At 45.0% G+C, this 25614-nt stretch overlaps 1 protein-coding gene across 1 annotated transcript in view; it reads right to left on the bottom strand.

The window, feature by feature from the left end:
• The window catches only part of HAO1 (hydroxyacid oxidase 1), a 70030-nt gene that overhangs the window by 12606 nt on the left and 31810 nt on the right, over nt 1–25614 (bottom strand). Inside the window, exons 3-6 of the mRNA XM_068129429.2 lie at nt 16803–17058; nt 10745–10917; nt 6019–6110; nt 4413–4571 (exon numbers count right to left, since the gene is read on the bottom strand). Of these exons, the coding sequence (XP_067985530.1) occupies nt 4413–4571; nt 6019–6110; nt 10745–10917; nt 16803–17058 (680 nt within the window). The remainder of the gene's footprint in view (nt 1–4412; nt 4572–6018; nt 6111–10744; nt 10918–16802; nt 17059–25614) is intronic.

Raw genomic sequence — 25614 nt, 5'->3', positions numbered from 1 at the left:
CCGACTCTCTAGAAAATCCTCTCTACCTCTTTGCTGAAGACTCCACTCTCTGCCGCTCCATCCCTCATCCCTCAGATCGGCAGTCTGCAGCCTTCTCAGTCTCTGCAGACATGGACAAAATCACAGACTGGTCAAACAAGTGGAACATGTCTTCCAATCCTGACAAATCTCACACTCTTACTATGTCTCTCCGAAAAGACCGACTGGACAACCCTCCCACCTACTTTCTGAACAATCCTCTCCAAGAAGTTCTGTCACTCAAGCTTTTGGGTCTCACTATCTGCCATGATCTTTCCTGGGAAAACCACATTTACAAGCTGGCCTCCAAAGCCAGTCGCCGACTGGGCGTCCTCCGTCGTGCGAAGTCGTTCCTTGGCACACCTCAGCTCCTCACCACATACAAGGCTTTCATCCGCAGCTCAATAGAATACTGTTCCCCCCTCTGGGCCGGTGCTCCTGCCTCACCTCGCTCGTCTTCACGCTGTTGAAACCAAAGCTTTCAGAATCATTGGAATCTCCTGCGATGAAGCTAACTCCGAGGGCCTTTCACTTACTCACCGCAGGCAGGTTGGTGGTCTTTCTATCTTCTACAGACTCCTCTCCGGCCTTGCTCCCCCAGCTCTCTCTGGGCTCTGTCCCCCAAATATTCCTACAGGTCGCACAAGATCTGCCAGCCACCCTCTCAGCTCTCATGGTTAAACTGACAAAATCAAGACTCTCAGCTCACCTTCACTCATTCCTCTTTTCTCCCGCCTCTGGTACAAACTCTCTCACTCTCTTCAATCTCACTACAGGTCTTAGGAAACAGCTGTTCACCACCATCTCTTATCTTCCCCCATCCAAAACCTTGATCTTTTCTACCCCCGCTAATTTCACCCCAGATCCATTCCTTTGAAATAGCAACTTCTTTCCTGGTAGTCCTTGGTGTCCATGTGTTTTTTACTTCTCCCACCCCTCCCCGCCCCCCTCCCCACCTTCCCACGCCTCCTCCCCCCAAGCCCTCTCCCTCCCACAGATCTCCCGATGTCCCTGCTCTCAAATGTTGTGTTTGTGCGCCCCCTTTCCCCCATCTTGTCTACCGCTACCCTTATTATATGTTTTGTGCATCTGTTTGATTTTTTTGTGTGATAAATGTTAGCTCTTTCATGAGCCTCGATCCTGTATACAACAACAACAACAAAAAAAATAGTTTGTTCCAGAGGCAGGAAAAAAGAGGAATGAAAGGTTGAAGGTGAGCAGAGAGTCTTGATTTTGGCAGTTTCAGCAGAAGAGGGTTGCTGGCAGATCTTGTGCGACCTGTAGGAATATTTGGGGGACAGAGCCCAGAGAGAGCTGGAGGAGCAAGGCCGGAGAGGAGTCGGTAGAAGACAGAAAGACCACTAACCTGCCTGCGGTGAGTGAGTGAAAGGCCCTCAGAATCAGCTTCAACGTGGGAGATTCCAATGATCCTAAAAGCCTTGTTTTATGCAGTCATTCTAGGCATTCTTGTTTATATACAAAATAATGGATCAATGGCTCATGGAAGAGTGAGGTGTCAGAGGGTAAAAAGGCAATGTACTACCAGAGACACAGTTGGGCCACTTTTGGCCACTGAAAACAAAGGAATGAATGGACAGGAAAAGACTCTCCTAAAAAATATTACCTATAACTTCTAAGTGGAGAAAGCTGTGTAGAATGTCTATGCAGAATTCTCTAGAAATTATTTAGAATTCTGTTGATGATGACATAATACTCTGCAGATTTCCAAATTTAAACTACATCTTCTCTTGAGATTCTGCAGACGAGTGTGTGTGTGTGTGTGTGTGTGTGTGTGTGTGTGTGTGTGTGTGTGTGTGTGTGTGTGTCAGATCATGCTGACATTGCAAGAAAAGATTTTTTTTTTCATGCACATCTTACAGGCAGCCATGTTCGGTTTACCAGGAGCATTTTGGTTTTTCTTTCTGGGCTTCACAGACTTCCTTATTGGATGCCCCTTGGAACATTTCTCTCCTTTGTTTGTTTTACCTCATAGAAGATGGCCAACCATTCTTCTTCTGCATGTGGAGCAGTGTTCGTTCCCCACACGCCTGTGTTAATATTGTTAACTTGGTGAGTGATACAACATCACATGGAAGAGAGGCCCAATGGCCATTGTGCTTAAATCATCTCCTACAAGCATCGGCAGAATCGCTGGTACCCAGCCATCCTCGCTGATCTCTCACATAGTTACATGGGCGAGACTACTCCAAGATTACGACCGACGAATTCTATGACATCAGTATTCCAGAACTGAACTTTTTGACTTCAAACCACCTGGTGAGTCAGCTCTGAATGTTCCATCTGAGGCAAAGCTTGAACTACATTCATCATGGCAGCAAGTAATGCCAAACAGGCAAGACATCGACTATATTCAGTGAAGACCTCGAATTCTCCAAAAAAAACCTCCTCAAAAAGACGAAAATGATGTTAAATGTGGATCCCTAGACAGCAGAGATAAATGTCAGCATGAAGATACATGAGCTCGATAGAAATGCGGAGCTCGGAGCTGCTTGAAGAAAAATGAGCAATGGATTGATTAATTAATTCGTCCTCGTCACACACCCAACCTGTCCAACAAGTCAAACCTCGACTCCGATTCTGCAACTGGACCAGACGGCATCAGCCCACGGGTCCTAAAATCTTGCTCTGCCGCTCTATCTCACCCTCTCTCTGTTCTTTTCACCCTCTCTTTTGCACAGACCAATCAGCCTACTCCCAATTATCAGCAAAGTCATGGAATTCATCATTGCTTCGGATATCAAATCCTGCCTCTTCTCCAATGGCTTGAATCTCTGATCAACAATTTGGATTCAGACCAGGTCATTCTACTCTGGACATGTTGCTTCTGCTTTCTCAACAATGGATTGAGGTCCTCAATGCCAAACAGGAAATCAGAGCTGTCTCCCTTGACATATCACGTGCCTTCGATACGGTCTGGCACCCAGCTCTGCTCACCAAACTCTCCTCCTATGGTATCCATGGAAATCTCCACTCATGGCTGCGGACTTCCTCTCTGGTCGTAGTCAACATGTGGCCCTGAATGGGTTTCTCTCATCTCCCCTTCCTGTTCAGGCTGGAGTTCCCCAAGGCAGTGTTCTGGGCCCTGTGCTTTTTCTGGTCTTCATCAACGATCCGACTCTCTGGAAAATCCTCTCTGTCTCTTTGTTGATGACTCCACTATCTGCCGCTCCATTCCTCATCCCTCAGATCGGCTGTCTGCAGCCTCCTCACTCTCCGCAGACCTGGACAAAATCACAGACTGGTCAAACAAGTGGAACATGTCTTTCAATCCTGACAAATCTCACACTCTTACTATGTCTCTCCGAAAAGACCGAATGGAAAACCCTCCCATCTACTTTCTCAACAATCCTCTCCAAGAAGTTCTGTCGCTCAAGCTTTTGGGTCTCACGATCTGCCATGATCTTTCTTGGGAAAACCACATTTCCAAGCTGGCCTCCAAAGCCAGTCGCCGACTGGGCATCCTCCGTCGTGCGAAGTCCTTCCTTGGCACACCCGAGCTCCTCACCACATACAAGGCTTTCATCCGCAGCTCAATGGAATACTGTTCCCCCCTCTGGGCTGGTGCTCCTACCTCATACCGAGCTCGGCTTCACGCTGTTGAAACCAAAGCTTTCAGAATCATTGGAATCTCCTGCGATGAAGCTAACTCCGAGGGCCTTTCAATCATTCACCGGAGGGAGGTTGGTGGTCTTTCTGTTTTCTACCGACTCCTCTCCGGCCTTGCTCCCCCAGCTCCCTCTGTGCTCTGTCCCCCTAATATTCCTACAGGTGGCACAAGATCTGCCAGCAACCCTCTTCTGGTTAAACTGCGAAAATCTAGGCTCTCTGCTCACCTTCACTCTTTCATTCCCCTTTTCTCCTGCCTCTGGAACAAACTCCCCCACTCCCTTCAATCCCACTCCTCCCTCCAGGTCTTTAAAACAGCTGTTCACCACCATCTCTTATCTTCGCCAATCCAAAACCTTGATCTTTTCTTCCTCAGCTAATTCACCCCAAATACACCTTTTTTTAAATTCCAACTTCTTTCCTGGAAATCCTTGCATTGTCAATATGTTTTATACCTCTCCCACCTCCCCCCAAGCCGTCTCCCTCCCACATTTCTCCCGATGTCCCTGCTCTCAAATGTTGTGTTTGTGTCCTTCCCCCTCTCTCCCCATCTTGTCTACCGCTCCCCTTTTTTTGTGTTTTACGTGTCGGTTTGACTTTTTGTGTGATTAATGTCGGCTCTTTCACGAGCCTCGATCTTGTATACAAAAAAGAAAAAGAAAAAAGTAATCATATAAAGTGTCAAATAGATCTTTCACTCCATGTTATACTTCATGCTACAGTCATCATATCCTCTTTCCACCCCATGTAGAATTGTAGATACTCACGTTTACTGCAAGCCCCCAAAGTACAGGGCGTCCAATGAAGACAGCTCGTGCACCTAGCGCAAGCGCCTTCAAGACATCCGTTCCACGCCGCACACCACCATCAATGTACACCTCAATGCTGCCAGAGACTGCTGCTACCACCTCAGGCAAGGCATCCAGCTGTGGGAAGCAATTATTGAGGAGATAGGTTGAAGGGTTTTTTTGTTGTATACAAGATCGAGGCTCGTGTAAGAGCTAACATCAATAACAAAAAAACAAAAAAAAACGGACACTTAAGACATAATAAAGGAAGCAAAAACGTTAGCACTTAGGTGTAATTTGTTTCGAAAGCCATTAACTAGACCTATTGGCCGATGCATATTCCAAGTTTCAGCTAGTTTCAATGTAAAGTCCTTGAGATATGAGCACCAACACATTTTGGGTGGTGGACAGACAGACAGACAGACACCAACGTGATTGAGGGTTTTCTAAACATAACTCAGGAATGCAGAAGCAGACGTTGCTGAAATTTGGAACATATTACCTCAATGTACAACGCATTTACTTCTGAAATTTGCAGCCGATTTCGTCCAGTTGAAGCCGAGAAACGCATTTTCAGTCCCCATGTAAAAGGTGCATGCAGAGAAACGATCCCTTATATAAAACTAGAACGCCACTCAGTAGAGCGCATACTCCCGCCGTGGGTGGCTGCTGCTGAGCCCTATCTTCCAATTGTAAAAAATCCTTCAAAAAATTCCTGGATTCAGAATAATATCCTGAGCTTCACCAAAAACTAATCAATTCTTTCTTATCCCAAGGGCAATCATCCCACCAACTTTCATCCAAATCCGTTCAGAACTTTTCCAGATATCTTGTACACACACACACACACACACACACACACACACACACACACACACACACACACACACACACACACACACACACACACACACACACACACACACACACACACACACACACACACACACACACATACACACATACACACACACACACACACGATCGAATGCATTACTCTGCGCTTTGTGCCTCCCTTTGATATGATAGGAAAATAATCAAAAACATCACAAGAAGAAAGGTAGGAGTTGCAAACACCTATAACACTCAAAAGTCACTTTTGTAGAAAATGAGATCAGAAAAAGGTAAAAAATTAGGTTATTCATGTAATATTTACACCAAATTTGATACATTGACCATCCACTTGAATGTTTTTCAAAATAGAGGAGAAAATAACAGATTCCTTTGAAATGCACTTGTTGAGAAAGATGCTAAACATAAAATTGGGATGATTTCATAAGAAATGAAGAATCTAGAGAAACTCTTGAACAAATCCCAGTGTATGCGAGAATATGTAAATCTAGACTGAAATTGTTTGAAAGAATATACCAAAGCACCAAAGCACCAAAGCAGGGTGAGCAGTAGAAGGCCGGTGGGAAGAGCAAGATCCAGATAGAAGCAAACAGTAGGGAAGGATCTAATGGAAGCTGGAATCAATATGGAAAAGTACATCGAGCCCAATATAATAAAAGCTGGATTGCAGTAGTTCGGGCCTAAAGCTGCATAGCAATGGGAAGATAAAGATTGACTTTTTCTTGATACGTACTGTGCTAAGTACACCATCCAACTGCCTTGCACCATGGTTTGAAACCACAATACCATCTACTCCATAACTCACTGCCTCACGAGCATCTTCAGCTGAAGACACAAGGGAAAGGACAATAATCATTACAAATAATATGTACAATGAGATGGACATGGAAATACAAAAGAAAGAGAAATATTACAGATATAGATGGTGAATTAAGCTTAATAGTGGCTTAGCAGTTAAAGCCTAAGTCACACATAGGCGGATATTTTGGCGACTACTGGCGACTGCCGGCGATCAAGATTTTTCGGCGACTACTGGCGATTTCGGGCGGTCAAATATGGTCAGGCGGCAGTATGGCGACTGCAGGCGGCCACATTGCGACTGCATTGCGACGACGCCCCGAGTGGGATGGCGACTGTCGAAGATCGACGACGACTGCATTGCGGATGCACGGCGGCAGCGTGGCGACAGTCTGGCGGCTAGATTACGACCGATGGCGGATCGCGGCGACTGCATTGGGGCCGGGTGGCGGTTTACTCCGACGTCCGCAAGACTGCAATAAGACCGCCGGCGATTGGAGACGATTCACACAACTTTTAAAATCTTTATTTCTCTATTTTACATTTCACTTTATTCATTTCAATGATGTATGACATGAAGCATAAAGATGTTTGATGTACAATAAGAAAGTTAATAAAGATGTATCATTGTAATGTAATAATCAAACTTTTCTGCAGGGAGAGAGAATGGAAATAAAGTCCAACAAATTATTTCCACTGGTCCCAAGTCCCATAAATAAAGTTTCCAAAGGACCAAAGTCCCAAAAATAAAGTTTCCAAAAGTCCCAAGTCCAAACAATAAAGCCATATCCTTGTCGGCACCACAGGACCTCACTCCACGGAGACCCTCACACCATCCTGTCTTGCCATGGAATCGTGGTATGTCGTAATGCAGTCGCCAGGCAGTCGTATCTCTGTCGCCAATGGCCGTAACTCGGCCGCCACTAGTCCTACTGCTGTCGTCGTCAGTCTCCCATAGCCGCAGGGGAGACGTGGCAGTTCTTCTGTAGTCGATATGCAGCCGCAACAGTGTCGGCCCGTAGTCGGGAAGATGCCGCAGGAAGGCCGTATCGCATTCGCATCTCTGCCGTGCTAGCTGGTGGGGCGATTGCGGAAGACTATGAGCGACTGGCTTGCGGCCGCTTTACGGTCTTATTACGGATACCGACGACAGCATGGCGGTTCCATCACGACAGCATGGCGGATCTTTTTTGAGGACGACTGAGCGCGCCGTTTTTAAACATTAAAAAAAATATTTGGCCCCTTTGCGGCTCTTGCCGACTGCAGCCGACCTGGGGAGGATAACCACGACTACAGGCGACCGTCCATTACGGTTTCATTACGATTGTCGGCGGGTGGTGGCGATTTTTCCAGTCGCCAGTAGTCGCCGACAAATCCGCCTATGTGTGACTTAGGCTTAAAGTTGTTGGCTTAGGATCTGAATTCAAGTCCCAGCCATGCCAAAATAAAACCAGGTGGATTGACTCAGTCTTCATCCTTCAGAGATTGGCAAAAATGAATACCAGTTTCCTCGGAAAGGTGAGCCAGTAGAGTATCCTGCGTCGGAGTGGCGACTCATCCAGGATTGTGCCCACTAGCCAATCAAACTGCGTCGACAGCCTTATGTGCTTGACGGCACGAGGAGCATCATGCATCATCCAAAATGGTGGATTATTAAAAAATAATTCTCAACAGTGGAAAGATAAACAAGAATACAGGTGGTGTCAGAAATCTTCAGATGATTGGACTTTGGCAAACAAATATTCACGAAGCACGATTTCAATTGGCATTCCTTCTCATGTACGAGCTATCAAGATTGGATTGTAAGTGGTATAATAACCTCGTGGTGCCAATCGTATTTTTCAGGTATGGGAAGAATTATAGCAAACAGAGCTAGATATCTGCGATCATAAAACGATCGCCAAGGGTAAGCCTCCCGCAGATTACCAAAGGCGATCACCCACGATTTACCCTTGGCCCACAATCCAAGGATGGTATATTTTGTTCGGACCACCATATGACCTTGACCTTCAACATCCAGGGAAAATGAATGATCGTTTTAAGGCCATAAAAAAAAAAAAAATCATTCATCAACATCCAGGGAGAGAGCATAAATTAAGAAAACATATCCCCATATTCAATTTATTCATAAAACTCATGAAAATCGGAGGAAAATTATTCAAGTTATGATTAAAAAGATGCTTTTTGTTAATTAGGTCACAATCTGAAAAAAGTAGGTCAAGGACACAAATAAAATATGAGGTGCACAACTTCAGCGCAAGTCTACTATTATGATGCAAGGAAATCTTGGAAGACCAAGCGGTCTTTGAGATTCCAAATTGGTAAAATTGAGCGATGGCAGAAAGTGTTTTTCTTTTTTTCAGAATGCCATTTGACCTTGACCTTTAACTCTTTAGAGGCCATTTGACCTTCAACTCGGAGGGGCATAATGTAAATCAAGCGTAAATACGACTTGCTCTAAATTATATAGAGAGGGCAATTTCGTTCTAATCAGACAAACCTTAGTCGAATGATGGAATAAAAAAATAAATCTATATTGGGTCAAATATAATTGGGTCAAGACTAAAAAAATAGGTCAAGGTCAAATACGTTATGCCAACCCCATGTACTTTTTCCCATTAATTATTGATGCAAAATATAATTCCAAAAGTCCCAGCCGGCTCTGAGATACATCTCGTATATTAGCAGAAAAAAGGGAGAAAAACCTAAATGGTGGTTCAAGGACTCCTACAGGTCTAAGACCTTGATGTTTCACCCGGAGGGGTATGATGTAAATTAAGCATCAATGCGCCTTGCTCTAGGCATATCAGTGTTATTTTATAGCATCAGTCAATACTTTATGTTCCCGCCCATGCCTTGTTAGGTGCCATCACATGTACATTGTGAGGATAGTCCAATCCAGTATGGTAATCAGCATGCCAGGTATTGCATGAACGATGTCACCTCAAATTTCCACCTCGAGTTCATAGATGTACGGTCTGGCAACGTCTTCTACATCATGATTTTGACTATCGTCGTAAGCTGAGGATTCTTGATCAGAATTTTTTTTTTTATTAATAAATATTATTATTTGCGTGGTTCATGAAATCTCTGGTTATCCCACACAACATGGGTCAATTGTGCGTCTTGTTGAAACAATCATTCAGGTGATGACGTCACGCAGATGACGCAATGACCATTGAGGATTTTTTGATCGATTTGATTTTTTGAGATTGAGGATTGAGGACCATCTGGATTTTTTGGGCAGTACCAGCTAGGTTGGGCTTTTAAAACTATAACACCTCAAAAAAGTATTAGGATTAAAAACCATGTTCAGTTATTTGTTTATTACTTACAAATCAATATAGTCACATCAAATTATTTTATTTTTTTGGGGTGCCTTGGACCTTCATATGCAACTGATGTTAAATTGACTTTCACAGAAATTTGAATTATCATCTATCAATATTACACACGTCAAACTTCCCACAAATGTTTACGAGCACCACAAAAATGAAAATAACCCCATCTTTTGCACAGTACTGTATCTAATACATAAAGCTCTTTCTAACCACTCACTGACTGACTGATATTAATGTTCGGTACCTTCCGGGTGTTGTGGAAAACTGAAATTTGGCGTGCTGACGGACATCAAAGCTGGTACACCGGGAAAAAATCACAGAACCGTCGGAAAGCGTCCGTAAATGAAAACTTCCGTAGAAAACCGTAAACACATCCGTAATAAAACAAACAAACAAAAAAACTCAATCGATATCTCGAATTTGAAAATTGTAATTGATATAACTGTAAGCTGTGAAACAAAATTCTCAATGAAAGTTTACGTAAAAACAGGAAATGAGTCGTAAAATAAATAATAAATACATAAACCTAAATTGATATCTAGCAGGATGTCAGTGATGATTGCCGACGCCCTATAATCATAAAGCTTCTATTTATTATGTACCTACGTACGAAGCAAGGAGCGAGATTATGGGATTATTATGGGAGCGAGACATAGGTAATGAACGTAGAGCAGCAACGAAGGCTGGAAAGGGTGGAAATGTGAATGGTTCGGTGGATGCGCGGAGTATCGTTGAGAGAGAGGAAGACAAATGATGAATTGCGAAAGATGATGGGAATAGAGCCTGTGATTGATGCTGTGAGGAGGAACAGGTTGAGATGGTTTGGTCATGTGTTGAGGAAGGATGAAAGTGACTGGTTGAGAAGAGTGATGGAAATGAATGTAGAAGGAAGTAGAGGACGGGGAAGACCGAGAAAGACTTGGCTAAAGATGGTGGAAGAAGAAATGCGGGCAAGGGGAGATGCAGGGGAGATGCAGAGAATAGGGGAAATAGGGGGAATAGGGGGAGATGCAGAAAATAGGGCAAAATGGAGAAGATTGTCATGGGGACCGCAAGGCTAACCCCCGCTCTAGGAAAATGGCCTTAAAATGCCTGTTGTGTTGTTGTTGTACGAAGCAAAGTTTGTTATTGCTTACATAATGTGTAAGCATACCCCACAAGTGTATGTATATACATATACATATACAGAAAGATATTTTTAACGTTGAGATGTCTTGGGCTAATATGAGAATTTTGTTTGTAGAATCTTTTGAACGGCTCTCATATGTGACCGTGAAAAATAAATCGTAAAACAAAACCAGAACGTTTTTTGAGCTTCACCTGTGAGAATGCCTTTGAGAACGATGGGCAAACTGGTTATGGAACGCAGCCAGCGTATGTGCTCCCAAGTGAGACTGGGATTCAATGATTGCTTCACAAAGAGAGCGAAAGCAGAGTCGTCTTGGGTCGGCCCCGATCCACGGATGGTGTCGTCTTCCTTGAAGTTACAAAGGCTGGTGCAAAGGAGGTGAAAAAAATATTATTTCAATCAAATAAATTAAGCAAGTTCAATGATGTCATCAAATGAAATGAATGTCAAATGAACACCATCAGTTTTTTTACCCTCGCCAGAGGAGAGGGTATTGCATTTGAGTCCGTTTGCTTGTCTGTTTGTCCGCACAGAATAAATATGATTTTCTCTGCCACCGTTGGTCTGATTGACAGGAAATTTTCACCATAAGTGCAACTCTACCTGTAGAATTTTTTAATGATAATTATGACGTCATAGGTCACGAGGTTCGGCCGCCATCTTGGAAAAACCAAAAAACTTTGCACCTCGATATCTCCGAAAGTGCTGAATAGAAAAAATTGAGACATGGCTCATTGTAAAGAACTCTCCATGTGGAATAACATCTGTAAATGATGATGTCATAGGTGCCTCCATTATGACGTCATAATTTGACGAGTACAAAACGTCATCCGATCAAGATCCCACCTGTTCAACACTGCATTCAACATTTAACCCACAGCATTTAACCCCTGACTATCTCCTCTCCTTCTCCTTCCTTTTGCTTTGATTATTTACCTATTGATTTTTGTCTTTTTGCACTTGTTTTTTGTACTCTGTCAAAGCGTCTTTGGGCTTCTTGAAAAGCGCTATATAAAATAAATGTATTATTATTATTATTAAGATGAAATTTATTGAGCATAATCTAGGAATAAATTATTGGCGGAAAAAAATAATGATGACGTCATCTGTCACGTGGTTCGGCCGCCATATTTGTTTTTAAACACAAAAGCCTTAAAAAACACTGAAAATACATCCTGGCGAGGGTCTGCAATCTCTGATTGCTCTTTTTCATTTTTAAGTTGTTTTTTTTGCATACATAGTCGAGGCTCATGGAAGAGCTCGTACTAGTACACTGAACGGACCAGGATGCAACGGGACAAATGGAACAGCAGAGAGAGAGAGGGGGGGGGGGAAACACCAACATCAGAGTTGAAAGCCAAGAAGGGGGAGGCGGATAAAGAATGGGTGTGGGGAGAAATGGGGCAGGAGAGGATGCATGGGGTGGACAAAGTTTATGGCCCCTACCTTTAAATAATTGATTATTTGCAGATTATGCAAATAATCAATTATTTCAAAATGACCACAACCCTGCTTCAGTTGAATAATAGATTTGTTAACTGTTAACATAGCAATGTGGTGGGCTAGATACAGAGGCGCAGGCCAGATTCAAAACCGAAGAAAGAAAAATCATCATTTCACTGCAACAGAAATGACGTGTCATTTGGTGAGGATAATGGTCGAGCTGTCCTAAAGCTGCAGTTTCGCGGTGTCGATGGGAAAATTGTGTCCCGAGTATGGAACGAAAGACTTGTGAACAACTCTCGGGAACGTATCTCGTTGTGACAATAACAGAAAACACATTCGCTCTCAATTTCTAGGATTTTCCATGACCTTCAGTCAAATTCCATGATTTTCCAGGCCTGGAAAAGCGTTTTGTTAAATTCCATGACTTTCCAGGATTTCCATGACGCGTACGAACACTGAGTTGGCTGCCCAGGGTCTCCACCTGAACAAAGACAAATGTTTATTCTTTCAGAAGCGAGTGGAGTACCTGAGCCAGGTCATCACCCCGGATGGGCTGATCAAATCACCTCAGAAATTCCAGGCTATAGCCGACATGCCCAGGCCAAGAGACAAAGTTCCGCTTCGTTCCTTCATTGAGCTTGCTCAGTATTACCAGAGGTATGACAGCAACCGAAGCACTGAGTCTGGTATGGGGCTGTTAAAAGTTCAAGAAGGCAGAAATGAACATGTGAGTTTATTCAAACGACACGGTGACCAAACACGCAGGCCTAAGGCCGCAGGCCATCATAGAGCAACTGACTCCGCCTGACTCCACCCGGAAACGGAAACAGGGTTACCTAATTCGTCATGCGTAAACCAAAGGGTTTTGCAGTATCCAACAGGGCAGTACTCGCTCGGTCGACATTTCCTCCGGCAAACTGATCATCAGCCGCTTCAGTTCTTGTTTAATCCTTGGCGAGGCATTCCTGTGTCTCGTTCCGTTCCATAATCCCTCACACAAGTCGTTGGAGCTGCCCACCAATAGAAAGTGGCAGCGTGTTCATGTAGATTTTGTGGGGTCAGTCTTCGGCCCTACTTTTCTGGTGGTGATCGACGCTTTATTTGAAGTGGCCCAAAGTAGCGAACATGCTGTCCATCCCAGCAGAGAACATGGTGGAGCGCCTGCGGAGTCTTTTTGCGAACAAAGGTGTTCCGGAGATATTAGTTTCAGACTATGGTCCACAGTTTGTATCTGAAGTGTTTGCCGTGTTCATGTGTGATAATGGTATCAAACACCTGAGGTCGGCACCTTACCATATCACCAAGCTATAAATGGCCAGGCGGAGTCATTACCCTGCGTTCTCGAAATGAAAAGCGCGGTTAAGCAATCGGGTGCATACGTGTGCTGTGTGCCGTACGTGTGCCGTGTCTGTATTTTAAAAATTCATTTTCAGTGTATGATTTTTTGCTTATAATTATGACGTCATAGGTCATGTGGTACGGATGCCATCTTGGAAAAACGTTACACATCTATATCTCCCAAACCGCTTAATGGAAAAAAAAATTAAACATGGCTCATTGTCAAGTACACCCCATTGGGAATAAGATATGTTAATGATGATGTCATAGGTGCCTCCATACTTTGACAAGTACAACGCTTGATCTGATCAGTATAAAAAATTAAAAAAAATCTCCTCTGCAACTGTTAGTCCGATGAACACTAAATTTTCAGAATACGAGCGGCTCCTCATGTAGAATTGTTCTAATGATAATTATGACGTCATAGTTCACGTGGTACAGGCGCAATCTTGGAAAATATCGAAAAAAGCTGAACCTCTACATCTCCGAAACCACTCCATGGAAAAAATTGAAACATGGCTCATTGTCAAGTACTCCCCTTAGGGAATAATATATGTTACTGATGATGTCATTGGTGCTGTAATTATGACGTCACAATTCGATAGGGACAACACTTAGCATGATCAGTTTGAAATTTATTGAGCGTAATCCATGCAACAATTCTATTAGAGAATATAAATTTATGATGTATTTGCTCACGTGGTCTGGCGGCCATATTGGATCAAAGAAAACGTTCAAAAACAGAAGAGTTGGCTTGCACCAAGTTGACTGCGCAGGTTAAGTATTTGATGAATGCCATCTAGTTTCTCAAAGCTTTGAAGCAGGCTTTATGTCGGGGCCAAGTGGTACGATCCGTACAGATTAGGGTTTATGTGTTTTTGCTTCAACCTTGCACACCGGAAGTTGTTATGGTGACCGATGTTCGTTCGTCCATGGTGGACGAACCAGCTTTGGCACGAGATGCTGGTCATGACTGCGGCTCAATGTCCACATGTTTCTTCCAGATTTGTTGTACAACCTGCGTATTTGGGTGACTGTGTGACTTAAGGGGGGAGGAGTGTAATACCGAAGACAGCAGAGTGAGGCCCACCTGTCCAGGATAAAATGGCGCTTCATTCTCTCCATTTGTCATCATTGTGCTAATGACACCACAAATACAGAGTCCACTTACTCGAGATACAGATAAGTGTTCTGAAGCATCACACTTAATACCCTCTCCCACCACCACCGGAAGTGGTGCTACAAGGTACTCATTTATGAAGAGAATTTAAATCCCTCCACCTTTGGAGCTCCAGGTGAGGGGGCTGAATTCACTACAACCTTTGCCTTGTGACCCGTAATTCCCTGGGCAAGGTAAGGCGGTTGGAGATTGAATAAGCAACGACCGAATACAACGACATCAGTGTATGCTTTATTAACTCAGTAGAACATTGAATCGAGTCCATGTATTAACCCTTTGAGTATGGATGACGTCCAGTGCCGCAACCCACGAAAAAGTTTTGTGTACGGATGACGTTACTACACGTCATCGACTATACCTATAAATAGATTGTCAGTACGTGGTTGCACTCCCGTAATGCCAAATTAATCCCGTACTGGGGGTATTTTTATCAAAAAAAAATCCCGTACTCAAAGGGTTAATGAATTTTGATGCATTGGTGATTTTTGGGGAGAAGTTTTGGGCCTAAATAGATTTTGTGCCCAGGGCCCCAAAAAATCTTCATCTGCCTCTGCACGGGTAGACTTTAACATGGCAAAGGGCAATACGTTGTGTAGCTTTTCATGATCGTTTTATGTAACTTTTTCGCTTAAAAACCATGGGAAGAATCAATTTATCTATAATAATCCTAGACACCTGGGGTAATTGATTAGGTGAGAGATAAATGGTTATTCCCTCCAGTCACAGGTGAGAGATGTGATTGGGTCTTTGTTTCCATATACAGCACATATATATTGTTGTAGGATTGATTTTTAAGGGTTAATAAACTGTTTAGTAGAATAGTTATTATTTATTAGCATAGTTATTTAGCATAGTAATAGCATAATAACTATTCTATTAGCATAGTAATAGAATAGTTATTATAAGTATTATTTATTAGCACTTGCTTAGACTTAGATAATTGTGACGTAATATTTGTGCAATAGATGTTTATTTTTCCCTACACATGTTTTGTCCTCCCCTATTTAAACCTCTGGCTGTACGTTTATAATGTCGTTATCAGTGTCAGCGATTTTAAAATCAGTGATTATAGGACTCAAGTTCAGTTTTTGGGGGACTTCGACTTCAGTGTATGGCACAGTGGTGGTGGTCGTGGTGGTTCATATGCAGCCTGCGGCTGCTTTTTTCTGGGGGTGCAGCCATGCCGCTAATGCTGTGCCCCCTACTACCAGTTACCTGGTACTGATTTTGCCGACCTCGGAAGGTTGACAGACCGAGTCAACCCACCTGGTGTTAATTCAATGGCCAACAGAGTCTAAATCTCAGGACTCTAAGAATTCAAGCCAGCCACCTTAACCGCTAAGCCAACACCAGGCTTTACTGCACAGTAAAACCTCACCATTCACAGAATCGCTTACCTCTGCAGTATACCTATTCGCCATTCACAGGGTACAATGGTTCACATATCCGTGGGTTTCCCCTGATTGCCTATGATTTATATGAGGCCCGTTCATACATTATTTAACACTATTTTCACTAGAATCTGACACCCTGTGACATACACAGACCCTGACCTCCAGAATCTGACAATGTCGCAGTGCAGCACATGGAGATGGAATTGGGAGGGAGCATTGTACAATAAATTGATTAATTAAATAATTAATTGAGCAATTAAAATACATAAGTAATAATCATAAAATAATTAATTTCTGAATCAAATGGCTAATAGCATACTTAAACCACCACTGCTTCATCCGAATCTGGAATTTTGAACATTAACTAAGGAGTTAATCGAAAAAAATTCAATAATTAATCAATGAATGGATTTATCAATAAATTAAAAATACCCTTTACAGCCAAATAATATGGTCATTGCCATGTCCAAAAAATTATAGCTCAAAAGGTGCCTGAGATATTGCTCAGATGAGAAAGAAAATAAATAAGTACTAAATAAATCGATAATAATCAAGTAATTAATCAATTAATGGATTAATCAAAAACAAAAAATACTGTTTTTTCCAAAGCACGTGCACACTTTTGTGCTGAAATTTCAGCTTCCTAACTTAAAGGATGGCTGAGATATTGCCCAGACAAACAGAGTGAAAACTGAGTACTCCCTTGCGGCATGCATCATCGCTGGGCCCCGTTTGGCACCTGGTGATGATGTCATGCAGCACATGGAGATGGAATATGGAAGGAGCGGTGTACAAAAAAGGAATACAGTACAAAGAAAGTCTCACATACCACAAAATACACATTCAACACGATGGACCTGTCTCTTTTGGGTCCTAAGGCATTAAAATTACCGCAGATGAGAGGGCAGTGCAAAGCGGTTGCGAACATCATCCAAGCGGCGCCCAACATATGGTGTGTCCACAGTGAGCACCAAAGCCGTATAACCAGCACGTTCTGCCCGCCGCACCAACTGCTCAGTGGCATCTCGGTCTTGCTGCACGTAAAGTTGGAACCAACACGGTGATCCGGTCGCTGCCTCGGATACGTCCTCAAGTGATGTTGTACCGAATGTGCTCACCATCATGAGAGTCCCTGAAGCAGCACATGCTGTGAACACACAAATGTGTGGTTATCCATGCTCGTCAATAAAGATCTAAATTTCGCTTAGTTATATACTTCGTCGTAGTGACTCGCAGTAATAAAAACATGAACATTTGTTGTAATTTCACGCTCATCCTCATTTCAGAATTTTTGAGAGTAAAGTTTCAACTTCATGAAAACTTTAGTAAGCTCAGACTTGAGCTAGACTGCTGAACTTGCACAAACAATGCAACTGGTACGTTTGCAAAACTTTGAAAATAATATTTTCTTTGATTAAGTCTTTACATTTAAAGTTGAAATTTTAACTCGTCGGTGAAGTCACACAGATAAATGAGGTGAGGATTTCTCTACAAGTCACTGTAAGTACACATGTGGGAGACTGTGGAGGTGGAGAAGTTGAGATGTTGCAATTACCTTGTGTGCTGGCTATATATATATGGTTATATGTATACATATATATATAAATAAGTTTATGTATGTATGTATATATATATATATATATATATATATATATATATATATATATATATATATATATATATATATATATATATGTATATATATATATGTATATATATATGTATATATATATGTATGTGTATATATATATATATATATATATATATATATATATATATATATATATATATATATATATATATATATATATATACAGTAGTCAACTACAATTTTGGTGTCAGAAGTGGGATCATCCAAGTGTGCAGACGAGGTGGACCCTCACGTTCCAGGTCGGGAGGGAGGCCTGCCGGCATCAAATTTGGGTAAGCATTTTTGCATATCGAAATTGAAGCCTCCTGCCTTGCTTTGGACGTGTGGACCTCTGTCGGCTGCACTACCTGGCTTGCATTCCGAACCATATTTAGTTTAAACCAGAGCAGCAGTGGGTAACGAATCGATTATACAGGGCGCCCGAGATAAGGAGGGATATCCCTCAGGTAAGCTTCCTGCGTGGGAAGCAGGTAGACCCATATGTGGGAGATAGATAATAGGTGTTAAGTTACTCCGGCGTGAGAACTGCGTTTAAGGCTAGAGATCGGGGGGCGACCCGATCTTAGGACTACCAGGAGGGATTAACCCAAGAAGGTAGGAAGAATGGGTAATAAGGTAGGAACGGAGGGAGAGCCGTTGAAGAACACTCCAGCGTTTTACATGAAAAGAGATTATGGGTATGCTGCTTTGCAACCGAGCAAGGCATGGACTATATTGACCGAGGGTTTGAATACGCCTTGGCCAGAGGAAGGGTCATTTGCAATAGACAGGTTAGATGTGCTATATGGGGCTTTAGATGCCCTAGAGAAGAAGAAGAAGAGACTCCCACCTGATTCATGGAAGGTCTATAGTTGGTGGAAGGTGGAGGCCTTGAAGAGACAGGCAGCCTCCAGACAAGCGAGTTTGCGAGGAGAGTTGTGCAAATACCAGAATGAGCGCAAACAGGGTCCAAAAAAGCAGGGTAAACAGATGAAGGCGCTCGCAGCGCAGACAAGTCAGAGGCTAATGGTAGCCCGGATTAATTCCGATGAGAAGGAACAGGATGAGGAAGATGAAATCCCTGTTTCCTATTCCCCCCATGGTCCAGTCCCAGGATCTAAGGCACGTACCCGACACCAGGGCGCTATAGGGGAAACAAATGGGAGACCCCCTAAAGTTCATAAGACCCCACAACCATCAGCCCCTCAAGTCGAGGACGATGGAGATAGCAGCACAGACACCCCGGGGTTTCCACCCCCGATAGGTCCAGGTCAGAAAGTTTACCCTTCACTAGTGGAGTATCGGGCACCAGTGCAACGTGCGATAGAAACAAAGGGAGTGTTCCCCATGCGATGCGTGGGAATAGACGCAAACGGCGTGGCAGTAAGGGAACGTGTGCCTTGGAAAGAATCTGATTTAACGGCCATGCAAAAGAGGGTTCAGGAAATGTTGATCGACCAACCTTTGGATATAGTAATATTGCTCCGTCACTGGATTACAGAAGATGCCCCGGATTGGAGAGATATTTGTCATTTGGGAGCATCTATATTGCCACCAAAGGTATGGGTAAAGGCTAAAACCCTTTCATTATGGCCAATAGATGACCCCATGGCTCGGGTGCCACCCATGGCCGGAAACGATTGGGACATTTTGAAAAATCATCTCCTGACCCACATTGGCAATGCGCTCGCGCCACCTGGAGGGCCAGATTGGGGAAAAATAGGGAACATAAAACAGAAAGCAGGAGAGACTATCGGCGATTACCGAGAGAGAATAGAAAAAGCGATAGCTCGATGGGGCGGGTTAGGATTAATCCAAGTCGAGGACCTACCCGCTCCCCTGGTGAACAATTACCTAGTAGAAGGGCTTCGGCCCGCATTAAAAAAACAAGTGCATGCCGTCCTTTTCGGTTGGAAAGGAATGGGGACCAATGAATTATGTACAAAACTCGAACAATGTCCGGGCTCCTCTTCGGAGGAAAAAAAGGAAATTAAAGAAGAAATGTTGCAGATGTTAGTAAGGGAAAAATTGGCCCAGCAACAAACAACAAGAACAATGGGGAGCAAGAAGAAACAAAAGGGGGCAAAAATAATGGGAAGTGACAGTGAGAGTGAGTCAAGTGATGACGAGACACTCGGTCCGGCACTGCAGGCAGCTGTGATGCAAGTACCCCGGGGACCACAACAAGGGCCTAGTGGGCCAGGGAATCAGACGTGGAGACAACCCCAACAACCCCAGTGGGCTGCTCCACCATGTTCTGTGCTAGGTCCCCCGCCGGCCTATTGGCCACCACCAATACCCATGCCAGGATGGGCACCGCAATGGGGACCCTCCAATATGGGCCCCACCCCATGGGTTACCCCCAATTCGGGCATGCCATACGGGCCTTGTGCCCCAGTCCAACAAATGCCGAGGGGAGGGCAAGGGCGCCCACCTTCCTACAAAGGGGGGCGAAGGCCAAACCAACAGGGGGGTCCAGGACAGGGACCCCCAGGGAGAGGGGCATGTTTTGAATGTGGACAGATGGGCCACTGGAGACGGGATTGTCCAAATTATCCAAGGGGACCATGAGGACCCCAGGGACAGCAAGGGCCGTCATATGGAAACGCCTATTGACGGGACGAATGCGGGCCGCCAAAGGAATGTCCATTAATAACAATGACCCCAGATGAGGAACCGACCTTGACGTTAGATGTAAATGGACAACCACTAAAATTCTTAGTGGATACTGGTGCGACTCGCAGTTGTATCAATAAGGGACAACTACCTACTTTGAAACCGACACACAAAAGCGTCCAAATCCAGGGCGTTTCAGGAAAATTAGAAGCTCTCCCCGTATCAAAGGAGACCCGAGTAATGCTCGGACCGCTAGAAGCTAAGCATGCATTTCTCATGACCACTACTGCCCCAACTAATTTACTAGGACGGGATTTGCTGTGTCAATTAGGTTGTAACATTGCGTGCACCAAAGAAGGTGTATACGTCGACGTTGGAGAATCGAACCGCGATTTGTTAATGATGGCATTGCAGCGCGCCAGCCCCACCGTGTATTGGTGGCGGTTGGAAGAAGGGGCTTTAGCAACATGGACTCATGTGATCGACACGATTCGCGCACAAACGCAAGAAATTCGTGATTGGCTAGAAGAACACCACATAGCCACAAAATTGAAATATAATCCGCCGCATTGCACCGCATGTTATGACGCGACTGGAAGCGATGATTATTATTTAGACATGGTTGCGGCAGCTTTAGGGGAAACCTCTGATCTTCAATTATCACACATATGGATTGGCCGAGAGGGCATTGGGATTACGGTAACCTTGTCGCCACGCCAGAGATCAAAGGCTAAGTACCCCGAGGGGATGGTAGCGCATGTTACCCTTAGCACCGCCAGAGGATGGCCACCCGAGAGCATTGGATGGATGATGGACAGACTGCGGAAAACGCCACTAAGGCGTCGATACAATGTTGAACACCGAACGGTCCATGTGTTGGACAACAATGAAGGGTTCATAATTAATTTGGCACCTCAAGACAGACGAGTTCGATTTGAGATGGTGGAACTGCCACCCAAAGCGGCACATATGGTCAGGGCGGTCCCCACGACTCCAGGGGACTCCGATGGATTGCTCGATACCGTCACCCCGTCACTATGGGCGCAACACGAGAATGAAGTAGGGCGCATTAGGAATGCACCTCCGTTGGTGATTCCAATTAAAGAAGGGTTACCTTTACCACACATTCGGCAGTACCCACTTCGGCACGAGGCCGACGCAGGCATTTTTCCGGTGATAGAATCGCTCGTGCAGCAGGGAATAATAATCGAAACCAACAGCCCATGTAACTCCCCCATTTTCCCAGTGCCAAAACCAATGACAGGGAAGTGGCGATTTGTGCAGGATTTGCGAGAGATTAATAAAATAATTCAGGGTATTCATCCGGTTGTACCAAATGCAGAAGTTTTGATGACTTCCATTCCGCCAGATGCTACACATTTTACAGTCATAGACTTGTGTTCCGCCTTCTTTTCAGTGCCAATAGCTCCAGAGTCCCAGTATCTCTTCGCTTTCACCTTCCGGGGGAGACAATTCACCTGGACAGTGCTTCCGCAGGGTTTCGCAAATAGCCCCACCTTGTTTTCACGAGCGCTGCACCGCGATCTCGCAGATGTCCAATTGGAAGGCGGCTCGGTGCTGTTGCAGTACATCGACGACTTATTAATCTGCTCTCCATCCCAGGCAGCCTGCGAGACGGATTCACTAGCGCTGTTAAATGCGCTAGCCGAGAAAGGCCACAAAGTAGGCCGGGAAAAATTGCAATTTGTGCGGGAGATAGTTACATACTTGGGACACGCGATTTCGCATGGGAGACGCGAGCTCAACGCGAGCCGGGTCACGGCCATCATGGAAACCCCGTTGCCTCGTACACAAAGGGAGGTGTTGCGATTTTTGGGAATGGCAGGGTATTGTCGTACATGGATAATTGACTATGCGTTACTAGCAAAACCTCTATATGAGGCGACGAAAAACGACCAGCCACGGATGGTGAACTGGACGGACAATCGAATACGCTGCTACGAAGGACTCAAACGAGCCCTGGTAACGGCTCCAACCTTGGGCCTTCCCGATTATAAAAAGGCCTTCACACTTTTCACCCATGCAGTAGGGGGATTCGCACAATCCGTGTTAACTCAGACTCATGGAGATAGGGAACGTCCGGTAGCCTATTTCAGCAAAAAGCTTGATGCGGTAGAACAAGGCTTTCCGCTGTGTTTACAAGCCGTGGCGGCTGCCCGATACGCAGTTGAGCGGATGGCCGACATAGTAATGGGACATGCTGTCCTTTTACAGGTACCGCATTGCGTCCATACACTACTACAACAGCGAAACACACAGCATCTCACAGCCACTCGACTGATGCAATACGAAACGGCATTAATTATGGCACCCAACGTGACGGTGATGCGGTGTACCGTTCTTAACCCAGCGACACTTTTGCCAACAAAGGAGGAGGGATTCCCGCACATTTGTACGGACGTGGTCCAATTAATATCAACGGTAAGGCCTGACTTACAGGACACTCCGCTACAGGAAGCCGATCATACCTATTACGTCGATGGTTCAGCCAAACGGGCTTGGGACGGATCCCTGTTATCTGGGTACGCAGTATGCTCGGATACGGAGACGGTCGAAAGCGGCCGCCTCCCGCCCACCTGGTCAGCACAACAAGCTGAACTGTACGCACTCACGAGAGCGTGCGAAGTAAGCGAGGAAAAAGCAGTGACAATTTATACAGACTCGGCATACGCACACGGAGTGGTCCACGACAAAGGGGCCATATGGAAAATGAGAGGGTTCCTCACTTCAGCGGGAGCACTCATTAAAAATGGGGACTTAGTGCGTAATCTGCTTCATAGTATTATGCTTCCACGTGAAATAGCTGTAGTTAAATGCCGAGGTCACCAGCGTACAGACGACGCTGTGGCCCGTGGAAACGCCCGAGCCGACGAAGCAGCAGCACAAGCGGCAAACCAACAGGTTGGATATAATATGCCAGTAGTTACGCGCAAACAGGGCGCTAAAGCGACCGCCCAGACAGACGTTCCGACATCCGCACCTACAGAGTTCGATGTAATACAATTACAAGCCGCGGCCTCAAACATAGAACATCAAGATTGGATTAAATTGGGAGCTCAGCGCCACGCAGAAGGACAAATGTGGACGATTAATGACAAACCCGTGGCACCGCGAGCTTTATTGCCATGGTTGGCACGCATGGCGCATCAAAATGGCCATGTGTGCCATAGGGGGGTGATGAGGCAGGTCACTTCCACCTGGGCAGCACCAGGCCTTTCGGCTGCGGTTACCATGGTCTGTCGCTCGTGCGCTATATGTCAACGGCATAATAGGGGGGCACCCCCCAGACGCCGCCACAACGCGGGTCACCCGGCTCCCGTCGGGCCGTTCTGTCATATCCAGTTCGATTTTTTCAATTTACCACCTTGTATGTCCTTTAAGCATGTACTGGTAGTGGTGGACATGTTCACCAAGTGGGTGGAGGCCTACCCATGCGTCAGGGCTGACGCTATAACGGTGGCCAAGTGCCTTTTGCGGCACTTTATATGTCGATTCGGTGTCCCGCAGAAAGTGTCATCCGATCAGGGCGGGCACTTCACAGGTGACGTCATTAAAGCCGTGTTAAAGGCCTTGGGAGTGATACAGTCGTTCCACTGTGTTTACTGCCCACAATCGGCGGGACTTGTAGAACGAACGAATGGCACACTGAAAGGTAAGTTGGCAAAGATTTGCGACGAGACAGGCCTCAAGTGGCCGGAGGCCCTTCCGCTAGCGTTAATGAGCGTGCGCTCCACTCCAGGGCACACCACTGGTCTCTCTCCGCACGAGATATTAATGGGTCGGCCCATGAGTTTGCCGGTATCGGCGCCAGTGGATATGGCAGCACTTGAATTACCTATCATGGATGACATGCTTTTAAAGTTTTGCATAGGTCTCTCCCATGTAGCGCGCAGCATACATGAACGCGTTCGGGAGGCCCTGCCGGAGCCAGCACGCAAGCCTATCCACACCTTCGAGGCAGGAGATTACGTGCTGGTGAAGCATTTCACCCGTAAGACTGCGCTCGAACCAAGGTGGACGGGGCCATACCAAGTTCTTCTGATCACACCAACAGCGGTGTTTTGTGAGGGCAAGTCGTCCTGGGTACATGCCACACATTGTAAGTTGGCCATACCCACAAACACAGACACCTCAAACGCACCACCACAGATCGAGGATGCTGCACCACCGCCTGCTAGGGGTGGCAATCACACTTAGTTTAATATACCGCTTTGCCAGCACTGGGGACATGAGGGCATGGGCGAACACGGAGACATATGCATATGGCGACCAAACCATTAAGGTCTACCGGCAGAGAGTTATCTGGGGCCAGAGGCTAAAACAGGTGTCTGCAACAGGTGCATGGGATGCTAAGAGAGGTATTAGAGGACATTGGATTGACTTTAAATTGAAATGAAAATTGAAAGGGTGGATTAGGAAAATGAGTTTGTTCAAATAATCGTGGCATCTGTGGGATGCAACAATTCACAGACAGAATAGTGTATGGGAGCCGTCATCTGGGAAGCGTCGTTAAATGGCAGTAGGTTTAGACAGATATTGAAAGGGTTCGTGCAATGTCATTTTGGGGCTTATGGCTCGCCATTGTCTGTCTGCCAGTTATGGTGGGCAGAGGGAAGAGGGAGTGATACTGCTCTGGCCTCTTGCTCGGCAGAATTGAGTATTGCTGGTTTTACCCCTGTTCAAAATTGAGCTCTCGAGAGCTGATTAACATTAGGATGCATCTCTCAAGGGACCCCTGGGTGGTCTCGAGAGCTGAGGTGTGAAATATGATGACGTTGTCTTATGGACACTTTGTGAGTGGCTAGACACGTGCCTGAAAGGGGAAATTGTATTCATAACTCATGTGGGTTGTGTCTGAAGAAAAAGTTTAAAAGGAAGTGTGAAGAAGGTCATGGAAAGTGCAAAGATGATTGGAGTGGAAAGTCGAATCAGATGGATTATTTGTCAATGACAGGTGACTGCAGGAATTGATGAGAAAGTGGAGGAAAAGGTTATAAAAGTTAATGGAAAAGACAGGAAATGAAGGAAAGTGGTTAGTTATGGACTGTTGTTTCGTGATAAGAAGGTGATACAAGGGGTTGGCTTGCACTGGGGGGGAAATGGTTGGTAAATCATGTATTATTAGATGTAGGGAAGATGATTAAAAGGAAGGTATTTTCGGAAATTGGTGAAAGTAAATATGGCATTCGAATTTCCAGACACGACACAGGAAATGCGGCTATGAATAAGCCAACCATCTGAGAGATAAGGTAACTAAATGCCAATTGGTGGGACGGGGGGCTAGGAATTTGATCATGGTGTGTGTAAGAAAGTATTTTTCAGGATGGACAATGAAGAAACCGCCGTCGGAAGACCATGATCTTGACCATAGAGGCCGTCGACCTGAATGGGTCCTTCAACAAGGCAGATGTGACCGGCGCTTCAGAATTTTGTATT

This window comes from Myxine glutinosa, chromosome 9 (genome assembly GCF_964187855.1).
Source record: "Myxine glutinosa chromosome 9, kmMyxGlut1.1, whole genome shotgun sequence".
NCBI classification, from domain to species: Eukaryota; Metazoa; Chordata; class Myxini; order Myxiniformes; family Myxinidae; genus Myxine; species Myxine glutinosa.
Note: the sequence above shows the minus strand (reverse complement) of the source record. Positions and strands in the feature narration are given on the sequence as shown.